The 20231-nt window shown below is 40.3% G+C and overlaps 1 protein-coding gene across 1 annotated transcript in view; it reads right to left on the bottom strand.

Annotated features, from left to right (window-relative positions):
- The window catches only part of LOC126336184 (turripeptide Lol9.1-like), a 28131-nt gene extending 8691 nt beyond the window's left edge, over window positions 1-19440 (bottom strand). Inside the window, exon 1 of the mRNA XM_049999691.1 lies at window positions 19353-19440. Within this exon, the coding sequence (XP_049855648.1) occupies window positions 19353-19408 (56 nt within the window). The 5' untranslated portion in view covers window positions 19409-19440. The remainder of the gene's footprint in view (window positions 1-19352) is intronic.
- Window positions 19441-20231: the final 791 nt, after the last annotated feature.

The raw sequence follows: 20231 nt of genomic DNA, 5'->3' as shown, positions 1-20231 counted from the left end.
TTCCTTATTGTTCTTAATATATATATATATATATATATATATATATATATATATATATATATATATATATATATATATATATGTGTGTGTGTGTGTGTGTGTGTGTGTGTGACTTGCCGCTCTATATTCATGAAGATTCAAAGCTGATGACACAAGTATAGTAACCACACCCAACAAGCAAGAATCAGCTGAGGAAATAGCAAATAATTTCTTTCAGAAAATTAGGTGATTCTCTGCAAATGGACTCTTACTAAATTTTGTGAAAACCAAGTTTATACAATTCTGTACAGTAAATGGCATAAAACCATTGATAAATATAGACTTTCATATGGCATCATATTTTGGGCCAATTAGTCATTAAGAGAGAGAGTATTCATTGCACAAATGCATGTAATCAGAATAATAGCTGGAACCCACCCAAGATCACCTTGCAAACATTTATTTAAGGATCTCGGGATATTCACAGTACCTTCGCAATACATATATTCACTTATGAAATTTGTCATTAATAACTCATCCCAATCCAGAAATAACAGCGAACACTACAAGAAATGATGATCTTCACTATTGTGGATTAAATCTCATTGTGGCATAGAAAGGGGTGAATTACACTGCCACAAAAATCTTTGGTCATTTTCCAAATAGTATTCAAAGTCTGACAGATAGACAACCAACATTTAAAAGCAGATTAAGAGAATTTTTGAATGACAACTCCTTCCATTCAACAGATGATTTCTTAGATATGAAGTAGTATAAAAAAAATCCCTTATTTTTCGTGTAAAGAAAACTTATGTTAAAGTGATAGAATGACATATTCCACATCACTACGAAATGTTGTATTCATGATCTAAGGAACAGGGATTAATGTATGTATGTGTGTACCAGCTATAGTACCAAGGCAGCAGGTTAAAAGTCAGTGGCAGCAAATAAATAAAGCAGTAAAATTGATTAATGACCGATTTCGGATTTTTCTAATTTTCTACAAAATGCTAAAATTACTTCTTGCCGATACTGACATGTAAACCCTACAGGAAATCTAAATATGTACTCGAAGTGGTGAAATACAATTAGATGTGAAGCCACCACTTCATCACGGAGATTTTACAAAGAGTTTATAGTATGAGGCCATGCTGAAAAGTGGTGCCTTCGAATTTTTGTGGGAAAGTTCTTAAAGTTTTTGAATAAAACAAACCTCATTAACATTGTAGATCTTTATTATTCATGTCTACATATTTGCTTCTCTCTGGTGTTAGAGGGGTCCAAATTGCAGCGTATAACATGTCAGTATGTGTATCTTAGCTTTGTCGGAGTGTGAGAAACAGCGTCCTGTAATCGAGTTTCGAATTCGAAAATTTCGAGTACGTAAGGTGCAGCCACTCCTTCAGCAGCGCTGCGACATTTGCAACAATCCGACGCTTGGCCACACTGTCATTGATCATCCGCTACATAGTCCCTCCTTCGCCCTATCTGATTTTCTTCTGTTTCCAAAATTTAACGAGTCCTTTTGCATTTCCCTCCTTTGCCTTTCCTCACTCCCTCTCGTGTTCGCCTTGTCCCCTTCCCTCTTATGAGTCCTCTCTCGCCATCGCCCCCCCCCCCCCCCGCCCTTGCTTTTTCCTCTCCTCCTTTTTTCCACTAATCTGTCCGAGTTTTCCCCATCCCCCTCCCATCTTCCCTAGGCTGTGGTGTGTCATCTCCGTGCCAACCTTTTGGTGCAGTATTTTAGGTGAGTGTTAACTGTTGTGCGTCTTTTCCGACGTGTAGCGAACAGAAACCATACTGTCGGTGGGGTGATTTTTTATCTCTTGCGAACAGAAACTAGACTGTCGCCGTGTTTATTAATTAAATGTTTACTATTATACCTGTCTACTTACTGTGTTTTTTAATTATCATCTCCAATTCTTGTTTTATATTTCAATTTCCACAAATTTCCGCCATTTTTAAAAAAAACTTAAAAGTCACCGTTTTTATCGCCTGTTTTTATTATTATTACAGTGACGGTATCAACAAACTGGTTTCTCAATGGGATAAATTTGCTCGTCATCAGGCTGGCTATGTTGAGAAAAAGATATTTAGAAGTAAACAATAAAGATGTAGAATGTTAATGAAGTATATTTTGTTTAATAAGCTTTAAGAGTTTTGACATCAAAAATTCGGATGCATTACTTTAGAGCATGCCCTCGTATAAGCTGGCGCGTAAAATTAGCTGTCAGAACGGAAAAACGTGGGGTTGAAATAACATGTACGACAATAAAAAGTAACCTTATGAAACCAATCAGCAGTGTTTGTGATGTCGTTCCTTCCTTATGTCGAGAGCTATTCTTTACTGTGCATACGTGGAAGGAGAGTATTGTCTATTGATAGATGATTTGCTATACTTAGTTCATTATACTGTGGCTTCCACAGTTGCAATCGTTGCCGGTTTATTGTGAAGTAGCTGTCGCTAAGCGGGAAAAACCGCCAATTAGACCATTGTTACCGAGGTCCAAATGACGGTTTCGAGCGTTTAGTGACGGTTACTTCACAATTTTACACAACTTTACTCCCGGAAACCTTTTTCGTTAATTTAAAATGAATGCTTAACAACTGATACCAGTCATGTAATAAATTTTACTGCGCAAATGTGATCGTGTACGGCACACATTTACCGATATAATTTTCAGGATCAGATAATGCAATGCAACACTGAACGATGCGTGTGTCCATCGATTTGTGGTGTAATCAGTGGTTACTATGTACAGAAGTGTTATCGTATCTCGACACCGCTTAGCGATACCACATGTCACACTGCGCCATTGCCCTTTGAAGTCACAAGATATATCGACTGATGAAATAATGATTTGGAAAAGATGAGATCTTGTCTGGAGACAGTGACTGACTCTTTTGTTTGCGCATTTCATATTTTTATTGCCGCAATCACATGAAGGTTTTGTTCTGCTTATAGTAATCGGTATAGCTGCATCCTGTGTTTTACACAGTCTGACAAAGCCTTCCTTGGAGCCCATCCTGACACTGATTCAGTTTTTATGACGATGGTCGAAGTTGGCCGGAGCCGGTGAATACCATAAAACATATTTCTGTTGCTGCGTCAGTCCAAATAATAAATTTAGTAACAAAGTAATAATTGTAAGTATGAATTTGGATTTGGTCCGTGTGAAACTTTGTGAAGCAGAAAACTCGTGAAAAACACAGAACATCTCAATGACGCTGTAGCCTACCACATTTCAAACAGAGGAAGGAATAATACAAATAAACTAGAAAATTCACAAGTGTAAGTCCGAGGTGCTGAAGCGCACACCAAACCGACATGCTTGCCACATGTCAGTTGTTTGAATGAAACATTCACTCTGTGCGCTGATATAAACCTTCCATGACCTTTGACTTTCACGGTCAAGTGTTCTACAGCAATACCGCTCTAGAACACTTGCCGCGAAAGAACAAGATCCCTAGTTCGAGTCTCGGTCCGGCACGCGATGTTAATCTTTTAGGAAGTTTCATGTCAGATACTTCTGACAGCGCTCGTACAACGTAATCACAATATTGATTGTATAAGTGTTAGTCATTTATGTAAATACCGAAAATAAACATGACACTTAATCTCTTCTAAACAAAGTTCATTGTACAATTGCATATCTGCTACCCACCGAACAGCGACATGGTGCAAAAAGACCTGTAGCTTGGGACCCGACTCAGTCCCCAGTTTCCTTTTTAATTTTTAAGCAACAGGATTTAATAGGTTTCTACGTGTTCACAGAAAATCGACCGATGGTCGGTGTTAGCATTCCAAGTACTGGTGTACGCGCAACTGGAAGCGTGAGCTCTTTCGCGCATTATTAAGTCAAAGATCTTATACGCCTGTTGTTCCTCGCTTTCTGCGTCATATTCTTGTCATCGATTGTTCTCGAAACGGACATTTCCAAATGAGGCAACCGATATGCAAAGATAAGGACATCTGGATAGCTGAGAGCACTCAAAATTTTACAATGACATATTTATCAGCACAAAAGATGCCTCATTAGCTTGAAGATCTTGATCTGTGGTGTTAATGACATTTTGCTGTTGAAATATATCGAACAAATGAAGGTCATATGTTCACTTACAAAGAGACACGCAGAATGCGTTGCCACTGTTCGACATATAAACTTCTTCACAACCGGCTAAATAATCATGTTTAAGCGACTTTTCGTATTCATATTATCGTGATACTTTCAGTCAGTCGATGGATGTCGTGTTATAAGTACCTAATTTGCTTTAAATGTAGGGAAACAAAACAACCTGCTGAGAAAAAAACATATACATGGCAGAGTGATAACTACTTTGTATATGCTTGTTATACAGCCATATAGCTCATTATTTTTGTTCTGTTATAGTACATGATAGAAACAGTTCAGACATAACATAAAATTTTATCTTACTGGCCATACCTCAATTTTTAGGTACTAACCAAAGGAATGTATCTATCTAACAGGGAAAAAAACAAAAAAAGCAAAAGAAAACAATAACCGTATCTATCTATTCATCAGTGTGGCTCAGGGATTCTTAACGGTCATGATTTAAGGTTAGGGCGTAGTAGTTGTTCTTCATTACTAAACTCACATCTGAGAAGAGTGAGCTTGTAAATCAGTTATTTTGATTTAAATTTTCTGTAGATTTCCTAAGTGATTTAGTGCCAAAGCCGGAATGGTTACTGCAGTCTTGCCCATGTTGAAGCTCTACAGTGTCTATAATGACTTTTACGTCGACGGTATGCTACTTTCTAACATTCTATTTTTTTAAAACGTGGCATGAAGTTACGAAAAATCCTCCTATAAAGAGGTTGTACTCTGAGTTTATTTCACTGTTTCTCTCCTCTGAGATCTTTCTTTAGAGGTGCTCAAAACTCATAAAAATAAGTAGATTACAGTGAGGAAAACAAGTAAGTTTATATTCTCTAACATGATTTCCTAACATAGTAACTGCTTGAATGAATGGATATCTGGCGTAGTGGCAGATTCACTTGTGGAAACTGCAGAAGACAGTGTGTTTAGTGAAGATTTATCCTACTTCGCAATACTGTATCTTCTTCGTGCATTGGAACATTCGGATTAGTAGTCTGATTGCGGAATCATGAAGCCATAAAATGTAAACATTTAAGTGTTGTTTACACTACAAGATATAATTCTACTTTTTATTTATTTATAGTCTTTTTGGTCAGGACATACAGAGGGCAATACAAGTTTTTAACAATTGCGAAAATACTCTAAATTTTTTGTTTGAAGATAATACCTTCAACGTAGGTAAGTTCATATCTGACGTAGTAACGGATATAGCTGTCTAAACGATGTGGGCTGATCCACGCAGAGAGCACATTATTCATCTCGATGAATTCCACCTCGACGTTACTGTTGTTATACGCGACGATGAAAGCAGTGAAAGTGATCAACAGTTCTGGTTCTACTGAATTGGTGCATAAGTTCGAAGCATTTTTCCGTAATTTTAATAAACACAACAGATACACGTAACAGAGACTTTAGTCATCAATAACATATCGTTCTTCATTATTTACAACATTCTGCCAGCGCGGTGGTAGCTTTTCGATTCCACGACTATAAATATCACGTGGTTTTGGGGTGAAGAACTCGTCGAGCCAGGGTCGGAGCATGTTTTCATCCGGAAAGAATGTTCCTTGAAGGTTGTTCGCCAGGGAGCGAAAAAGTGAAAATCTAAGGACGCAAGATCGGGTGAATAAGATGGGTGTGGAATGGCTTCCCAACCCAACTCCTGTATAGCGTTTTTTGGCAGACTAGCAGACTGTGGGCGGGCGCTATCGTGGGGTAGCATCACTTCACGCACTCTGGTCGTTGTTCTTGGATTGCGTCTGCAAGACATCTCAGTTGTTGCCAATAAATGTCAGCAGTGATTGTTACACTATTCGTTGTATACCACACTGTCACTGTTCCACCAGATGCATAACATTGACTTTTGTGGTCTTTGTACGTGGAGCTGCTGCTATTTTTGGCCTCGACAATTATTTCCTTTTCCTTATGCTAGCGTAAAGACGCCATTTCCCATCATCAGTAATGATACAGGATAGGAATGGTCGGTGTTGTTCACGATCCAACTGATGACAAGCAAACAAAATGGCCACCCACTGATTTTTGCGATTTTGGCTTAGAACATGCTGTATCGATAGACCCGATTCTTGAGCCTTCCCTATTTGAATGAAATTGTCGCACGATGGTGGAATGATCATAGTTGATCACATTTGCCAGTACTCGAGTACTGTGACGTGGATCGATCTGGATTAATGTGTTCAAACGACCTTCAGCGAACCCCAAAAATCTCCCTGAACGTGGAGAGTCACTAATACAAAGCGATCCTCCTTAAAACGGGAAAGCCGTTTTCGTGCTCATTACAGTCATGGCGCAAATGATTCTGGTTACCTCCACTGCTGCCACTCTTCTATTCAAATCAAACAGAAGAATATAAAAGAAATTTCCAAGCTCAAATATCAATAGTGAACTGTAAATAGAAAATGGCAGTCGATAAATAAACCCATAGCAACCAAAATACCAACATGCAAAACAAAAACGCTACTCACTTATGCACCAAACTAATATATTCGAGTTCATCGTTATGGGCCATTTTTTATTTATTTATTTATTTTGCCGAGAGTGGTCCGAGGCATCGTACTGCAGTGCCGCCTTATCGCTAAACACGATATCGTATACGCCATATCTCACCGTACAGCGCATGACAACTGAACAACACGTAGCTTACGCTGACGCAGAATTTACTGTATCAGAAGGTCAAAGACAGAACTTTCAATTCCGTCGTAGTCGAAGACAAAAAAAAGTTCTAAAAAAATGGTTCAAATGGCTATGAGCACTATAGGACTTGACATCTGAGGTCATCAGTCCCCTAGAACTTAGAACTACTTAAACCTAATTAACCTAAGGACATCACACACATCCATGCCCGAGGCAGGATTCGAACCTGCGACCGTAGCGGTCGCACGGTTCCAGACTGAAGCGCCTAGAACCGCTCGGTTACACCGGCCGGCAAAAAAGCAGTTCTGTGCTGGTGTTATATGTGTATTAGAGTTGACTTTGTTCTTGAATGATCAGATAGCCACATGCAGAGTTACGTTTCGTGTTGTGGAAAAAAGAAGAACGATCACGAGTCAGTGTCCCATTGACGACTAGGTCATTGGAAAGGGAGAACTGGATAGGATCGGGGGACGAAATCAGGCAAGTCATTTTTGAAATTAATCGTTCTGGAATTTATATTAAGCGATTTAGCGAAATCACAGAGAACCTATATACTGATTTAAAGGGAGAGAACTGAACCTCCGGCCTCCCGCAGGCTAGTCCATTGTCTTGATCACCGCGAACGTCCCCCCCCCCCCCCCTCTCTCCCCCTCTCCCCACCTGGTTTCGATTCTGTGGCGAAACACTGTAACATCGATTGCGAGCATGACTCACGCCCTTCGGCGGACTGCTGGGAAATCCACGAATCAGTACTCATGTATACTATCTACAAGATATCTCCAAATCAAGGAGATAAAAGAAATGGGAAAGAGATTTCTTGACCCCAATACTTTGCTTACGTTTTAACAATATATAATTTCAGCTGTGGAAAACATTATTACATTACTGAATGCAATTAATCAGCCATCAAACTGAAGGTTATTTAGCAGAGAATAGCACTTCGACTGTCATGGTCCAGTTGGACTGTTTAGTTGGTCTATTACTTTAGATTGCACTGTTATTGGGATCATAAATTGGTGAGTCCCCACTTCCAAGAATGTAATCACGAGTCTAAATAACCAGGGTTAGCATGGACGTTCGAAGAAATTTATCACGGTGGTTGGTAAGGAGATTTGGGGGGGGGGGGCGATGGAGGGGGAGGACGAGAACAAAATTCAAACTTTGTCATTTTTTGTATGTATGAGTTGGTCATTTTCGAGATATGTCGTGTGGTAAGAACTAAATATCATAGTCGAAATAAAGAACTTAATATATCCCAGAGAATGGATGGTTATCTACTCAATATCTGAATAGAAGCTCCGTATTCCAGATTCCCCTGGGAAGGGAAAGGGGGAGGTGTGAGTTGGCATGCGTAGGGGAATTCTCCCTCTGGCCTCCCCTTCAGGGCGCCTATACCCCCAGCTACTCATCTTTTCAGTTAGGCATGACAGACCTTCGCAACATTAATACAAGGGTGATACAATGAAGTACATTGTGCAACTAACCTGCCACCTTATCCGTGTACCCCTGCTTCTTCTCAATGTTTTACCAAACAACTCAAAGTAGAGTAAGAATCTCGTATCGTTTGCCATTTTTCGGCGGCGAGCCTTTCTGTAACACAGTAATCTCAATATGCAATGTAGTATTACTCCTTAATTTGTTGTCAGACCTGCTAAAGATCTAGATCACTAAATTTGTGTTTTATGTAGGTTGTACTAGCAAAAAATAGCATAGTTCTGTTTAAAACGAATTAATTTAACGCCTATATCTCGAAGATTAATGTTTCATGTTCCTCTGGCCACTACTCATCTAGGAGAAAAGAAATTATAAATATTTTTAACGAGTTAAAAGTTGATCGAGATAAAAGAATTAAGCTCATAATTCGGTATATACTATTCGTAAAATGGGGATTGCTCAGCGAGCAATCGAGTTACTTGTGTTTCTTGAAGTTTTCCCGACTGATTGAATATTCCATCAGTTTTCGAGAGTTCATCCGGGTTGTTATCAAATCTTGTTCAGATATTTAGGCTGGCTACATGTCAGCCTTTCTCAAGATGAGTCGCTTGCAAGATTTTTTTAAAAAGTCTTGCAAACGACTCGACTTGAGAAAGGCTGAAATGTTGTCAGCCGAAACATCGGAACAAGACTTGATAATATCTCAGATGCACTCCCGAACAGTAATGGGGATACATGTTTTGGGAATTGCTGGCAGAGATAGGAAAACAAACAAATGGATCTGGAAACATGCTGGAGAAGAAGGCGTAAGTAATTATGTTCGTAATGAAAATTAAATGGAAGTGGACAGAACGTGAATGCAGATGAATAATAGATGAACCTAGGAAGTTCTTCTCTGCGTTCTTAGAGATGAGAGAAGACCTTGAAGAGCAACTAATGGAATGTGGGTGTTTGATGTTATTACACGCAGGAGTGACATGGACGTGTATATTAGAATTCGTCAATGCACGGGAAAGTTTGGTGGAGGCATTTACACAGCGGTGAATATCAAAGGTGTTTCAAAGCCTTTGCAGAAACGTCTAGGGGTGGTAGATAACGTCATGGTGCTCATCTTTCGTTGCAGACAGAATGTTCACTGACGCTTTCCGGCAGCGCCAGGAGTCGATTAAAACCGATTGCATCTATCTACATCTACATCTACATGGATACTCTGCAAATCACATTTAAGTGCCTGGCAGAGGGTACATCGAACCACCTTCACAATTCATTATTATTCCAATCTCGTATAGCGCGTGGAAAGAACGAACACCTATATATTTTCGTACGAGCTCTGATTTCTCTTATTTTATGGTGGTGATCGTTTCTCCCTATGCAGGTCGGTGTCAACAAAATATTTTCGCTTTCGGAGGAGAAAGTTGGTGATTGGAATTTCGTGAGAAAATTGCGTCGCAACGATAAACGCCTTTCTTTTAATGATGTCATTCCAAATCCTGTATCATTTCAATGAGACTCTCTCCCATATTTCGCGATAACACAAAACGTGCTGCCCTTCTTTGAACTTTTTCGATGTACTCCGTCAGACCTGTCTGGTAGGGATCCCACATCGCGCACCAGTATTCTAAAAGAGGACAGACAAACGTAGTTTAGGCAGTCTCCTTAGTAGATCTGTTGCATTTTCTAAGTGTCCTGCCAGTAAAATGCAGTCTTTGATTAGCCTTCCTTAGAACATTTTCTATATGTTCCTTCAGATGGTTCAAATGGCTCTAAGCACTATGGGCCTTTAATCATCAGTCCCCTAGACTTAGAACTACTTAAACCTAACTGACCTAAGGACAACACACACAACCATGCCCGAGGCAGGATTCGAACCTGCGAGCGTAGTAGCGGCGCGGTTCCGGACGAAAGTACCTAGAACCGCTCGGTCACAGCGGTCGGCATGTGTTCCTTCCAGTTTAAGCTGTTCGTAATTGTAATTACTAGGTATTTAGTTGAATTTATGGCTTTTAGATTAGACTGATTTATCGTGTAATCGAAGTTTAAAGGATTCCTTTTAGCACTCATGTTGATGACCTCACACTTTTCGTTGTTTAGGATCAACTGCCACTTTTCGCACCATTCAGATATCTTTTCTAAATCGTTTGGTGTTTGTTTTGACCTTCTGATGACTTTATTAGTCGATAAACGACAGCGTCACCAGCAAACAACCTAAGACGGCTGCTCAGATTGTCTCCCAAATCGTTTATATAGATAAAGAACAGCAAAGGGCCTATAACACTACCTTGCGGATCGCCTGAAATTACTTCTGTTTTACTCGATGACTTTCCGTCAATTACTACGAACTGTGACCTCTCTAACAGGAAGTCTCAAATCCAGTCACATAACTGAGACGATATTCCATAACCACGCAATTATACTATAAGTCGCTTGTATGGTACAGTGTCAAAAGCCCTCTCGAAATCCAGAAATACGGAATCGATCTGACATACCTTGTCAATAGCACTCAACACTTCATGCAAATAAAGAGGTAGTTGTGTTTCACAATAACGATGTTTTCTAAACCCACGTTGACTGTGCGTCAATAGACAGTTTACTTCGAGGTAATTCATAATGTTCGAACACAATATATGTTCCAGAATCCTGCTGCATATCAACATTTCTGATTTGGGCCTGTGATTAAGTGGATTACTCCTACTACCTTTCTTGAATATTGGTGTGACCTGTGCTACTTCCCAGTCTTTGGGTGCGGATCTTTCGGCGAGCGAACGGTTGTATATGATTGTTAAGCATGGAGCTAATACATCAGCATACTATGAAAGCTACCTAATTGGTATACAGTCTGGACCAGAAGACTTACTTTTATTATGTGATTTAAGTTACTTCACTACTCCGAGGATATTTACTTCTACGTTACTCATGTTGGCAGCTGTTTTTGATTCGAATTCCGGAATATTTACTTCGCCTTCTTTTGTGAAGGCATTTCGGAAGGCTGTGTTCATTAACTCTGCTTTGGCAGCACTTTCTTCGATACTATATCCATTGCTATCGCCCAGACAAGGCATTGATTGTTTCTTGCCGCTAACATACTTGACATACGCCCTTGAGAGGCGCAGGGTGTAGGCAGTCTGCGGCGCTCACATACGCTGTTTGTTGCCTGCCGTCCATCAGTTGGTCTGTGTGAAAGGAGGTAGGTGAAGCGAATTTAAAATTCCTAATTCGCTTCTAAAATTGCATTTCTCACCTTACAAACACGCATCCTTATGGTCTAGAGTCGCTGGGAGGCAGCAGGGAATATACTGTCTCTAACAAAAGTTGTTCCTCATGACGTGATCTATCACCCCAAGGCGTTTGATGCAATTACTTTGAAACACCCCGAACATCTAGATGTAAACACTGTGAGCAAATTCTAGTCACCTCCAGCAGACATGGCTCTAATAATACTGCCTCTAGCCTTGTTAATAGCTATCGTCATCCTGGAAAACGGGAATGTCGGCGGCCTACTCACCACAAAGATGTAGCTGAAAGGCCAGCTCTTGGTCACCAAGAATGCTGAAACAAACATTCTGTAGTAGAGACGGCGTAAGAAGGTCCTTGACAGCTCGCAGCACAGTTGCCAGCTTTCAGCTGCGAAGCGCTAACGGCAGCAGGCGAAAACAGGAACCGTCTACAGAGCTGCGGCAACACTGAGGCATTGCCATAGAGACGATTATAAAATCGCGTTATGTTACTGGTAGAGATAGCAGGCCCGTGAAACTGCAACACCCAGCCCACTGCAACTATCAAGGATCGAATCATGGTACGAAAAGAGCTCCAAGACGAAGTAGAAGTACCTGAGACTTCGATATCGCCAACACCTTCACTGGACCGTCAGTCACTCGACACCTTGCGCCATTTTGAAAGAGGAAAAAATCTCAGCTCGTCTAACTACATAATACATCTCCATTCAGATGCTCTTCTACTTCTGTGCTGTTTGGTCCAGTGAAGGCGAGCAGCTTTATGTGGCGATGTGAGCAGTACCCGACTCCAAATATCCAGTGCAGGAAGTTTCCCCAGAATGTTCGCTTGGAAAATGTTTGAGATGGACCTGCCTTCTCTGGCAATCTCATATCAGATTTGAAATTGATTTTCATCGACAATGGTTTGGCACCACTGTTCCTGTCGGATAAGATTTTTTCGATCGTATTACATGAGTGCGAGTGATACATCTTTCCTTGTAGACTGACTGGGTAATCCGCATTGATACACCAAAAAAGAGGGAAATTTCATTTACGGTGTGTTATGGGCACGTCCAAACACAATAGCTCTTTTTTGCCGTTCTGTCACGTCTGTGCGTCGAACAGACTTACTGTGCTCATTCCATACAACCGAGTGGCACACGTATGAGGGATGTTCAAAACAAAAGATTCGAGACAATACTGTGGTTATAATTGAAGTCTTTATTCAACAGTAAACATTAGAGGCCTGAGCACGACTATCCCACTGTTTCATGAGCTGAAGGAGTCCCTGTTCCTAGAGCTCCTGTTGCTGTGATAGGAGCCAGTCTCCTACTGTGGTCTTCACTCCATTTTCCGAGTTCAAGTGCTTCCCCTAGAGATGTTTTTTGGCGGGCCAAACACATGGGAATCGCAGGGCGATATGTCCGGGCTGCAGGTTGGATGCTCAAACTGCTCCCACTTGAACTATGCCGTAACATTTTGTGTGACCTTGGAGACGTCTGGAAGCGCGTTACTGTGGAGTAGAATCACTCTCTCCATGAGGAGCCCAGATCGTTCCCTCTTGATGCACTTGTGTAGGCTACCGAACATCTCACAGTACATGCCATTGTTAATAGTTTATTCATGCTCGAGGATTTCAATTGGCACCGGACATCGGACGCCCAAAAAGACGACGAACACCACCTTGCTGCTGAGGTCCTTAGATGTCTCACTACGTTATCCAAGAGCGCCATTTGCAAATTTCAATGGGGCTGTTTGTTACGACGTTTCGTACCTTTCATCTGAACTCACTATACATCACTTCACCATCACGACTTAAGTCGGTGGCGAAGGGTACCCGACTGCCTGGTGCCAGTCAGTTGTTCATCATCTACAGCGCTGTGTAGCGACCACTGTGCTCTTTTAACGGAGTGACTAAAATTTTGCATGGGTAATTGCATTAACGGACCCTTTATGATTCCGGAACACCTACTGCAAACCAAACTAGGTACACCTTTCACTTATTAAACGAAAACATTACTTCAGGCTAAGAATCTGCTAGCACGCCTATGGTTACGGGCGGGTTGTCTGGAACACTTAGAGCAATTTTAGCCACTATTAGTACACATTTGACACACTATTTGGGGAAACAATATTGTCAGATAACTATTTGTAGCACCTTAGGAGTCATAGTGTGGTGGGAGGGGATCACACGTAAAAATAAGCGTAAATAACGTATATGAGTGCCTGTATTATAGTTTTCAAAGTTTCTAGGCTGACTGGAGTCAGTCCGATTGACGTAATATTTCCATCTTCAATGTTCAAGTTGGAAGGGAACTAATATACAAAACAGTACTACAGATTGAATTTGAGATCATCTTCTTTCTCCCTCTGAAGAACTTATTTATTCCAGCTTCTGGAGGGAGGAATTGAAATGTTGCTATAATCAGATTTTATGGTAAATTACTATTACATTGAATTAGTGAATGTTTTACTATATTCTTTCTGTAATGTTCTTATATTTTTAAAAACCTTAACGTAAAACTTTTTTTAGCCTGTCCATTTCCTGTCTTCTAGTAGACTGAGATAAATAAATAATCTGATAATCTGACAGTCCCCGGAAATCAGATTGTCCTTAATAAAGTGAAGGCATCTGACTTTGTTTGGAGTGATCGATCTGTCGGATGGAGTCGTAAGATATTTAAAAAAAAAAGTCGATCTGTGTGTAAAGTTATATCTGTGGTTTCTCCGACACAACAGTGCTACTGGGCAAAGGTTGGTGTGAATGTAGTTGTGCAGCAAACCTGCTAGGCGAATATCGCAGCCCCATTCTTTACACAGGATCAGAGCAGTCCACTTGCAACTAAAAGGTTCTGCTACGGACAAGAAATGTCTGGAGCGCCTCGATTTCCACTGAAACTTAGAAGAATGCTTGTAATGATACTTTCTGAAAGATACACAAGTAAATAAAGTGTGTAAAGCGTATTTCGGAATACTCCGTACTAAAAGAGTGGAACTAGAAGAGACTTGGGGTTCAGAAGATAATACGACTTGTTTTGGTTAGCACACTGGACTCGCATTCGGGAGGACGACGGTTCAATCACGTCTCCGGCCATCCTGATTTAGGTTTTCCATGATTTCCCTAAATCGCTTCAGGCAAATGCCGGGATGGTTCCTTTGAAAGGGCACGGCCGATTTCCTTCCCAATCCTTCCCTAACCCGAGCTTGCGCTCCATCTCTAATGACCTCGTTTTCGACGGGACGTTAAACACTAACCACCACCACCACGACTTGTTTGAATGGCTGAATTGGAAACAGCGTGTTTGAAACGCTGACGACTCTCTGAGTTGTTCGGGACCGTATTCCACAATCATATAAACAGGCAGTCTTCCATTTTGTAATTTCATGTTCAAATTTTCACTTTTACTAACTGGCTTTCGGCTACTCGGTTATAGTAGCATCACATCTTTGAATATAATTGTTTAATTACTATCTAATCTATTTGAGTCCTGCTCCTCCAGTATGCGACCAAGGACAAGGGTAAAAAACGAATGACAATGATTTTGTAACTAGCTCTGTACATTTTTATGACCCTATCATATCGCGAAAAAGTGGACGTTTTCCTTAAGCTAGTCGTTAGCTACCGTACAATCAAAACTGTTTAAAAGAGGGATTATTTTATTTCACTGTTAATGATGTAATGTTTTAAAACCGTTTATTTAGTCAACAATTGTAAAAATAGCTCGTAAAAATAAGAAGTCATTTTCTCTACTCATTATCAGTTGTTCTTTTAATGAGTGTAACAGACATTTTGAATTTAACCTTGCATTGCTACTGTGTTCACTTGCACCACCTTTGCATGATGGGTCTCTTGGACACAATTTGCTTTTCTCTCCTATTTTTTAATGATTCAGAGTACAAAAACGCTTGAAATTGAATTGTGTTGTACATATAAAGTTAGCACACACTTTGTTTTGGATTTGAGTAGATTTTTGTTTGTTTTGCTACTTACGGAATTTAGACAAATTGTTAGATTTAAGTTCAAGATCGAAAATGAATACAAGGGGTGAATTTACACGAACAATGAAAAAACGAATTTACACTATTTTATTGTTTACCAAGAACTGTGTAATGGCGAATTAAGTAGAACAACGAAATTTAAGAAACTCACAATCAGGCATGAAGATTTAAATAAATACCGTTGAAGCAAACTTACATAGTGAACTGAGAGTCTCCACAATTTAGTTTCAACATGTTGTATCCAAATGTCTTTTTAATTTATCAGGTTATTACATGCAATCTTTACAAATTGGAATGTTTTTTTGAGTCGTAAACACTTTGAGAATTTGCAACAAATATATTCAGTTTTACTATCTTTACACCAATAGCACTTTCCTTTCTTAGGGACTGTACTCAGCTTCTCACTTTCACCTTCTTGTCGCTTGAGTTCAATCAGTCTGTTCACAAATTTTTGAGAGGTTGGTTGATGTGCTTACTGCTAACCCTCTGTAGTAATTGGCCTTTGATTAGAGTCTTCCCATGAGAATTCAGAAAGTCTTTTCTATTCGTCTCTCACTGATTGTCAGCTCTGAAAATGACGCTGCATGCTACATTCAGTGCTCAAAAGCATAAGGCCAAAGATCATCTTCTAGTTGTTCTTGCTACATCATAAGTGACGCAAATTTTGTCAGCTTATAAGATCCATCTGGTTGCTCTCCTAAATGAACTTCCACATTTGTGGTGTAAGCTGTTCTTGCGTCATCTTTCATTCCATATTTGCCAGATTTGGAAGGAATGTACATCCGAAAACTACAACGTCCTCCAAATATGACAAGCATTTCATCTTCAGTCACATACTATCCAGAAGTGCGTCTTGCAGTTTTTTTGTGAACAAATGAAAGATATTTCTTATAGGAGTCAATTTATCCTATTTCCGTCTGTCGGATCTAGTTGACTATCATTAAATCTTAGACACTGTTCCAGAAAGCGTTCTTTTCGTGAATCGCTACTGAGGAAATTTAGAGGCTGTACAGTTTTACTGCCTCCAACTTATATTTCGCGGAAAGACCACAAAGATAAGATAAGACAGGGATTAGGACTCGTATAGAGGCATATAGGCAGTCATTTTTCCATCGTTCTGTTTGGGAGTGGAACAGTGAGAGAAGATACTGGTTGTGGTACGAGGTGCCCTCCGCCACGCACCGTATGTAGATGTAGATCTCTTTAGAGTCATTGTAGAAGCGAATATCTTGAATCCCAGACTGATTTTAAATTTACCGTACCAGTCTTGCATATTCCACTCAAATATATCAGACCAATAAAGGCTCCGATTTCAACTTTATCTGTCTCATGAAAAAAGGACTAAGAAGAAGAGTATCATTATGTGCTTCCTAGTCTCTAATTTGTAATCTTTTTCTCCAAATCGCATACTGAACGTGTGCTAAAATCGTATTTGTGTTTAAAAAAGATACCTGCAGACCCTAACAGTACTTACCTGCTAGATTCCGTCGGGTCTCGCAGACCAAAACACGTCAGAATAACTCTTAGACAATGGACTTCAACCCGCCCTCAACAATCAAATTTCACAACAGTGAAATATAAGAATCTACACGAAATTGTCAACACGGGTACAGTGTTGTAAACCTAACAAAAACTAATCGCCAATCTAGTCCGGGTCTCGAAGACCCAACACTAACAGTGACGGGCTGATTCTGTACCGAGGTATGCTTTCATTTCTTAGTATCATTAGCCTTCGGATAATACCATATTTATTTTCTTGGAATTATTAACCGGAACACCAAATAAATTTGATGCATTGTGTCTTAGAATACATATCACCAAAGAAGGCATTTGACAGATTTATTCTTCATTATGATGAAAGCAATCGAAACAGTGTAATAGTTACTTGACGTGGGCTAATGACACAAAAATAATAACAAAGGCGTTACTATGGATTATTCTGTATATGACTTATTCACGTGATGAGAGGAAAGCTTGTGGGTGAGATACCTTTCAGACGCATTTACAATATGCATGCACATTTTTCGAAGATTACACGTTAAGTTCTGTACAGTAATGTACAGTACATGATGTTTAAATTGCGGAAAACATACATACATATTGTGAAGTGTCAGAATACTTTTCTTACAGACATCACTGTTTTTTTCTAATACGATATTAATATTAATTAATTTGTTTTAAAATAGGAAACGAGGTTATGGTAGCAGCAAGAGATGCAGACGTACGGTAACTACTGTTGCTATATATTGACTGAAGATGGTAAATAAAAATGTACAACGACGTTGACTGGATAAGATTCGTAATAGTTTGTTTCTATCTACCATCTTCAGTCAACATATAGAAGTAGTTGTTATGTGTGTCTGATTCCCTTGCCGCTGACATAACCTCGTTTCCTATTTTAAAACAAATTAACTAAAATTAACTTCGTTTTAGAAGAGACGGTATCAGCACAGTTTCTGTCATGGACGATTGGTTTTCACGACAACCGCAGTTGTAACGAGCATATAACGTCAGCAACTTCCTGTAACATTCGTAAAAAAAAAAAAGACGTTGGCAAACAGCGCAAACATCTACATCTTTTACCGTTCACCTGTAGGTCTAGACCCATATAAGACATCATAATAAAATATTGTAGCAATCATGGTATTTTGCTACGAGAGTTGGAACTTTAATAGTGGCAAGTATTCATTTACAGTTCGTACAAAACAGATACGTGTTTCAAAGTTTTACTGACCTTAAAAGTAGTCACCAGCATTGTGTATAACCCATTGCCAGCTATGTGGAAGTCGTAGGATACTCTTAGCAGTGCCAGTTGTGTTGACAGTTCGAGCAGCGCGGTATATGTCCCGACGAATTTGTAGCAGTTCTGAAGCGAATGCCTTGAAGTGTTTCCTTCAGTTCAGAAATCGAGTTGAAGTTATGAGCGCTTAAGTCAAGGGAGTGCAGTAGGCGGCATAGCACTTGTAACAGTTTGCACTGTACGTGCTTGAGCATTGTCCTACAAAATGATGATGAGGTCCCGCAGAAAGTGTCATCACTTCTGTCTCTATGCTGTTCATTTTTGGAACACAGCCTACGACCAGCTTAGAGACTGAAGTGATGACGCTTTCTGCAGGACCTGACCATCATTTTGCAGGACAATGCTCAAGCACGTACAGTGCAGGCTGTTACTGATTGGTTTGACTGATGGGGCTGCTAAGTGCTATACCACCTACTGAACTCCCTTGATTTAAGCCCTCGTGAGTTCAGCTTGATTTCTAAACCGAAGGAAACACTTCACGGCATTCGCTTCAGAACTGCTACAAATTCGTCGGGCAATAGACCGCGCCGCTCAAGCTGTCAACACAACTGGCGCTGCCAAGAGTATACTACGACTTCTGCTTTGAAGGCCAGTAAAACTTTGAAACACGTATCTATTTAGTACTTGCTGTAAATAAATAGTTGCCACTACTGAAGTTCCAGCCCTTGTATAATGTTAATTAGACATCCATGACTCAGAATGGGCGACGTATAACTGCACAAATGTTGAAGAGGAAATGAGTTAGCAAACATAAACATCACATCAGCTTAATGTCAGGCACGAGTGGGCCTGCATTGTTAGCTTTTTAAAGAAACAGTGGATACTGGACATCACGTGGCCAAGTCCGATCGTATATGTTGCGCACTCTAAGGGCTGGCTGACAAGAGCGGCTTCCAACTTCGAGGACACGCTACTTGCAACTTCGAGGACACGCTACTTGCATTTAGCTGCTTAAACTAACACAGAGAGAATTTCAGTAAGGTATGTGGGAGCGCTATTGACAAGTGCGACTGGTTAAAATGGAGGAGATGAGGACAAAACAAACACACACACACACAAACACACACACACAGAGAGAGAGAGAGAGAGAGAGAGAGAGAGAGAGAGTGAGAGGGAAAGAAAAGAGGAAGAGAAGAGAGAGAAAGAGGCTACACTCACCTGTCCATACTGAGTCTTCCCTTTGGTGAATGAAGTTCTGCGACCTGTGCGCTCATTTAAGTACCAGCAGCGGCAGCGGTGTGTGTGTGTGTGTGTGTGTGTGTGTGTGTGTGTGTGTGTTATCAGATAGGCGCCCGGCGATAAGTCATGGCGTAGCGATCAAACAACGTGTCGTTCACTGATTGGCTGGCTAATCTCGACAGTGTCACACAGTGTCACCATCATTATGCAGTAGACAGGTGGTTCGCGGAATTTATGAAAACTTCTGTCATGATTCATGCTTACGTAGTGCGTGTGACTTTACTATTCACAGACGAGAAGCTAAAATCAGTAACCTCCTCATACATATTGCAAGACTAACGTGAGTCACAAGCGAAACGAAATCAGAGAGCCAGATTAATGTCCGTTGGTTCTGGTGAGGCGATCAGTCTTAATTGTTAGGCTTTTCCCCAGACTCCTCTACGTAAATGAGGGGTTGGTCAAGAATATTCTATGAAGTGTACCATCTAACGAGGTCATACTTAATTCTCTAATGCGAATATTCTAGAGTACTGGTCCAGTGTTTGACCTCTGTATCGAGTAAATTTGGCAGCTGATGCTAAGGAATTTAGAAACTCCTTACTAAAATCGTGATAGGTGGGTGCAGCGAATACGTAAGTATAAGAGAAATTCTTGTGAAACTTAAATGGCAATCGCTGGGATAAACGCGACCTTCTTCTAACGAAATCTTGTTGGGTAGGTCTAGAGGACTAGATGGCAGTAGCTCGATTCTACAGCCACAATTTTTCTATACATCTATCGTCGCGATTCGGAGAAAAAGATTACAAATTAGAGACTAGGGAGCACATAATGACATTAACTTTCTCCACTCCTTGCACG

Source organism: Schistocerca gregaria, chromosome 2 (genome assembly GCF_023897955.1).
Source record: "Schistocerca gregaria isolate iqSchGreg1 chromosome 2, iqSchGreg1.2, whole genome shotgun sequence".
NCBI lineage: Eukaryota > Metazoa > Arthropoda > Insecta > Orthoptera > Acrididae > Schistocerca > Schistocerca gregaria.
Note: the sequence above shows the minus strand (reverse complement) of the source record. Positions and strands in the feature narration are given on the sequence as shown.